General features: G+C 33.9%; 1 protein-coding gene across 1 annotated transcript in view; it reads left to right on the forward strand.

The window, feature by feature from the left end:
- Window positions 1-4039, forward strand: part of LOC142339393 (GRIP1-associated protein 1-like) — a 56640-nt gene extending 52601 nt beyond the window's left edge. The window contains exon 16 of the mRNA XM_075389408.1: window positions 3143-4039. Within this exon, the coding sequence (XP_075245523.1) occupies window positions 3143-3199 (57 nt within the window). The 3' untranslated portion in view covers window positions 3200-4039. The remainder of the gene's footprint in view (window positions 1-3142) is intronic.
- The last annotated feature ends 1961 nt before the right edge of the window (window positions 4040-6000 follow it).

Below are 6000 nucleotides of genomic sequence, written 5' to 3' on the forward strand. Positions count from 1 at the left end.
ATCGTTTTACCCTCGGATGAGGAAAACTATTAAACCGTTTAAGAAACTTTATTCCATATAATTTGTAATCATTTGATAATTCTGTACACGGGAATGTTTTGGTTCAAGTTCAAAATTTAAATATTCTAAAACACCTTTCTCATTGATCGCAGAATCAGTAAGATTATCAGTTGAACAGACAGTCACAAAATATAACAAAGCCATAACACAGGACTAAGCTTACCTGAAAACAGCAAACAGCCACATTTCAATTTGATGATAAAAATTGAATCTAAAACTTTGATCAAAACATCGATAAAAATACGTTCCAATAAAGAGTTTGGTAAGAATTGGTCAAAACGATACCTAAATGTAGTTTAAATCAATCTAACAAACGTACCTAAGGCACAATCTCTCATGACTATTAATTATTGAACCAACTTTGGGTGTTTGCCATATGTCAAAAGCAACGATAAAAGCGCTGAAGAATAGCTAACTTTGATTTCGGATCCTGAATAAAAATACATCTGTAACACAAAAATCATGTTCCCTTGGTTCAGTGGTTACGACAGCTTCTAAAAAAAGGATTATATAATAAAAAATACATCAGAAGTAGTTTCGAGACTAAGAAGTGGTGGGATCCTTTTTTTGTGCGGTAGACCCCCCCCCCCGTTTCTCACTACTTCTAACTCACACTAACGGCATTTATGCGCGTGACGTCATTTCTCACTCTCTTTTAAAACGTTTTTAGCTCTTTTGCGTGATTAGATTTTGATCATACGTGACTTACCTCACCCAATAAAATATCTTCTGCATTTTAAAACTTAAGTTAAATTTGAATTGGTTTAAGGTCAAAGGAACTCATATGTGTAATAAAGGTCCCTAATGAAACGGCTTCTGCGCAATGAATTTTAACACGCTTTATTAATTTATCGCTGAATATTTTATGGCTTTTTGAGCGGCGTTGATTATTTTTCAAACTTTTTATATGTATCTTTATATCTGTATTATACGGCACGCAAGTTTATTCTTTTGCAGCTGTTGCGGCTATCTGCCGGCAATAATTACGATTTTAACTTTTTAAGAGAAAAGGTTAATTTTCATCATGTTTCTTCTATTTTCTTAGCACTTTGTCTCAAAAGTAAGTTTTTATTGGCCTGTCGAATTTGGAGTAGTCAACGTTTTGCTTAACTGAGATATCGTTTGTTTTCAAACTATTTGAGTGAGTTTGCGAATCTTGCCTTCATTTGTAGTTCTTTTGTCCCTGCAACTCTTAGAAAAAACGTATTTTCTGACTTCTGAAATGATTTTATATCCTGTTAATCAGGATTCTGGCATGTAGTTATATATGGTTCTCTTACTTTGGCGCCTTTAAATTTGAAAGATCTTCTAATTTTTGACAGTTTTTTAAAGTTTTTGCCTCTTGCTTTGTCTTTCTTTCATTCTCACAAGGTTATTGTGTACTTATTCCAAGGATACTAAGTCTTTATTTTCATTAAGTGTCATTGTTTTTAGTGGCTCCTAAACCATCTAATCTTGGGAGGAGAAGTTTTGTATTTAATGTTTATTGTTCAATTTTGCGCACGAAGGGTTTTATCGGCCGTTTTGACTGTATTAGTTTGCTGTTGCTCATATAGTTTTATTTGTCATGACATTAATAAATTCAATTCTTTGGCTTGTAATTCAGGACTTGTCTTGCTATGTTTCTCAATAGCAACAAAGCGATAACTGAGGCTATTATTGTCCTTCTCTTGTTTTTTTTAAATTCTGTCGTCAAGATTTTGTTCTGACAATATGACGTCGCAATCACTTTAAATCTCTTTTTTGTTTGTTGATTCATATTCGTTTCAACTGAATTGCGGGCGTGAGGTCATTAGTTGTTCTTGAACGAAGTTCGTAGCAATTATTGTAAACGTGTTGGTCTTGTTTATGCAAATTTTTTGCTGGACCGTTTTTGCGCTTTTTCTTCTAGAACATTCCTTGACTTCTCAGGTGACTTTTCACGCCTTTGTTCATTTTTTAGTGATCTCTCTTGTTCTCACTCCGAAGTAAAGCTTGTTGCTAAAATAAAGTCAATTTCAGCATAGCAAAAAGTAGGGACTGATAGCTGAGTGGGCAATGCTTCTAGTTAGGGATCGGGAGGACCATGGTTCGAATCCCGGCGTGGTGAAGGATTTGTGTACCCATAAAGAAAAGTTTATCTAGGCTACAGCCCCTCAATTAAATTGCCTCGCCTGTCGTTCGGGAGCAATTGTTTGGCCATTAGTCGGCTTATGTTTTCTCACTCTTAGTAGAAGGATTTTTCTTGTTCATTTGCTTGAATAAGCTTTTAATCACACGAGATTTACCTCACTCTCATAAATGCCTACCTCAATCTGAAATTAACTTTTCTTTACGTTAATTCAAAGAGGTAAGGTCAAGTGAATATTTGTCACTCTGATTGAAGGTTATTTGAGAGCAGCTAACAGAAGCAGCAATAAGTTATACAGATTTCTAATCAAAATATCACATCTCAGCATTTAATAAAAAGAAATTTTTCTTTTGGTATATTTCTTTCAGTATCTTTTTGAGACTGCAGATCTACGAAGCTATTGCGGCTATTTTCTGGCAATCTTCTAGCTAGGTTTAATTCGTTGTCTTCCCCGGCTTTTAATACGAACATCTTATAACGAGCCAGGAAGTCAAGCGATGATTTTTTGATTACTTTCTACCGCTCAGCAGCCGAATTTCCGTTGTTACAAACGCAGGTGGTTCATTAAATTGTATTTTTTCTAATGGAAAATTAGCAACCAAACGTTTTGATCAGTTCATCTTTTGTGCAATGAAAACACTAACTTCACTGGTATAAACATCACTGGTGTACACATGTCTGTCATGTTTTTAGAATCCATCAAATTTTAATTTTCAAATTAAAATTTACAAAGAATTCAGAAAATTTCCTGTCTCTGCTTCATTTGGAACACAGTTAGGTCAAAAGTTAGGATGAGCGGGAGCGGAACATTAAGTGCGAATGTACATTACGGAGCCTCCTGGTTAAATATTAAGCTGTTCTTGAACATTTGGTTAGTAGCTAAAAGTTGCGAATTGTTGGCACCGGTAACTTTAAATGTCGACGTTAAGAGGTGAGCTGGCTCTCAATTTCCTTCAACAATATGCTACCTAGGATGTGGATTTCTTGAGCGGAGAACTAGCAAAACTGCAACCGGTTGGCCAAAAATAACAAGCATGCCAAAATAACAAGTATCCAAGTATATTCACACAGAAACCGTCACCCGAATGCTGCATAGTTCCGAAATAAGGAGAGCGACTGTTTCCCTGTCATAGGATGCTACATTATAATACGCACAACACAACTAGCAGTCTCAAATCTTCCCCATGTTATTGTCACCGTATAACCATTTGTGGAGTATCTACCAAACTAGTTTACAGTTTTGATCAACTCGTGATTTTATAATGTACCGACTCTACTACATTGTTTTAACAAAACTGCAAATCGTTATTTTATACTAGTTTCTTTGCTCTATTTTTCGATTGCGGAATTCAATCCAATGTAATGTTATAATATATCTTATAGATTTTGGCTTTTATTCCTCCAGATTTAGCTCAGAATTTTACTTTTCGAAGATAAATTTATCAGTGTTCGAACTGAATCATGTGCAATCATTTGCTTACGTCATTCTTATTTCTCAGAATATCTTTTCAACTGTTCGAGGAATATTTCATCTGTCAAGACATTTTTCAAGGAGCTCAACTTAGAGACCAGAAAAGACACCATTAATGCATTTTGTTAACCAGAATGTGATTGGTACTTGATGGAGCTGTTCTTGATAGAATATTCCCATGGTTGTTTCATTTAAAAAGGTCAGCAAGTATATGTAAATTTAGGTGCTACTACCATTTGGTCTGATCAAATGTCAAAAGTTTTAAATGGATTAAATTGAATATTTCAAATGTAAAATTGATAACTTAGTCATAATTTATGTATATTTGAATCAAATTTTATGAATGAACATTTATATAATCTGTGTCTATTGCTGCTCAATTTATAAGTTGTTCCAAACTGGATTTTTGAGTCATTTGATTGATTTTCAGAGCAAAATCGAATTATCGGGCATATTTAGAGTGTCCATTGAGTTTTTGAACTAGATTGTTTGAGCTACTAAACTAATTGAAAATGGAATCCAAGACTAACAGTGAGGTTGGCCATTAGGCACAATCGTCCAATCGATTAAACGTGATGCGTGAAGTCAGTACTTTTCGACAATGTTCAGTTCAAATGTACTGAATATCTTAGCTATACATCAAAGAAGTTTGAAACGGAAATTATAATTAAGGTCTGTGTAAGTTATGAGTTTTTTAATAGCCGCCATCAGGCTCTCAACGACTATTATTTAGGCGCTCTCCTTTTTTGCAATTCAAAGAATTTGAATTGTATTGGGGTGCTGTTTTTTTTACAACTCGAAGAGGAGTATTGGAGAAGTCCTTTTTAAATCAATTTTCTTGGAGTGAATTTAGAAGCGGGAAATGAAACACGTGAAAAAAATTTGGAGTGATTTTGGTGCTGAACAAAAGTGAAGAGCGGAGCAAAAAGAAAGTGGTTTTTGTTCATACCGCTGTTTTTGAGAGCGAGAAATTGATGTGTGAAAAAATTTTCTAAGCGAGATAACTTATGAGATTTGATTATAATATTGTATTAGTTTTAGGCTTATTTTGATAGGAATTGAAGGTTTCAAGTAATTAATTTGAGTCTAATGACAATTTGGAGGTTTTTGATCAGTTTTGCTGATTTTTATACGAAATTTATGATTTTTTTTAACTGTTTTGTTGTTTTACTGCTGCTTTTTGCAGCTTTTCCTTTTTTAATTTTAAACAAGTTTCTTAGCCTATTATGACTCGCCCGTTGTTTTACGAGCTTTTTTCATTGCTCTAATTGCAAAGGAATTTTATTTGGTTTTATGTTAGCATGTACTATTTGAAAAAACTTGTACGTTTGTTTTTGAATGCCGTTTCTATTCTTCCTAAATTTTTTTATGGCATTTGTGGAGGTTTAGGGTTCACAATAAATGTTTTAGTTGTTTAGTCATAAGTATGTGCAATTTTCTTCGAGTCGTTTTCGGAATTCCTCCGGCTATTATTTTTTTCAGATGTGTTCACAAATTTTCATGATTTTTGAAGTCAAATTGGAGTAGTGATTTCGGTCACGCCGAAACAGGCAGTGGAGCGAAAAAGCGAGTGGTTTTGCGGCGTGAAACTGTTTTGCTCTAATTTAAAATTAGAGAGAGAACGGTGTTTGAACAAAAATTTGCTTTCTCGCTAGTGGTTTTTGTTCACATGCGGTAATTTCACTTTGATTTTTGATGTTTTTTCGATTTTTTGGATCGGATTTTTTTTCTAAATGGTTTTCCCAATCCAATCATATTTTCTCTAGGCCTAGTTTTTTGTTTGAATCAAATTTCCTTTTCTCGCTAGCGGTTTTTTGTTCACATGCGATATTTTAGCTTTGATTTTGTTTTTGAATTTTTTTATCTGATTGTTTTGGAAATGGTTTTCCCAATTCACTCATTGTTCGTTCTAGGTCTAGTTTTTTGTTTAGTCAATGAAAATTCTTTGAATTGTACGCCAGGACTTGTCCTGTTATGTTTTTAATTCGCTTTACCTATTGATCATGTTTTTCATTGTACATAAGTCACTGACTTCACTCACTGTTTCAACTGAATGGATTTTAAATTCCGTCACTCATTCAATTACGCAATGTAGTGAATACTGTGAATGTCAAAAGATCAAAATCAAAAGAGACGGTTAAACCAATAAAACCCGGTCATTAAATCATTGAAAGTTAGTTTAGCATTTAGCAGAGTTTATTAGAGTGCTTGCTAGCTGACGTTGGGATTAAGCTTATTAGCTTTCAGTTTAGAAGCTGAATTAATTATAGTTTTATCCTACTGAAACAAACAAACTGCACGCCAAATAAGAACACTTAACACAACATTAAATTGGTCAGTTTACCTCTTTATCTTTTTC

Source organism: Convolutriloba macropyga, chromosome 5 (assembly GCF_964194025.1).
Source record: "Convolutriloba macropyga chromosome 5, txConMacr16.3, whole genome shotgun sequence".
In the NCBI taxonomy this organism is placed as follows: Eukaryota; Metazoa; Xenacoelomorpha; order Acoela; family Convolutidae; genus Convolutriloba; species Convolutriloba macropyga.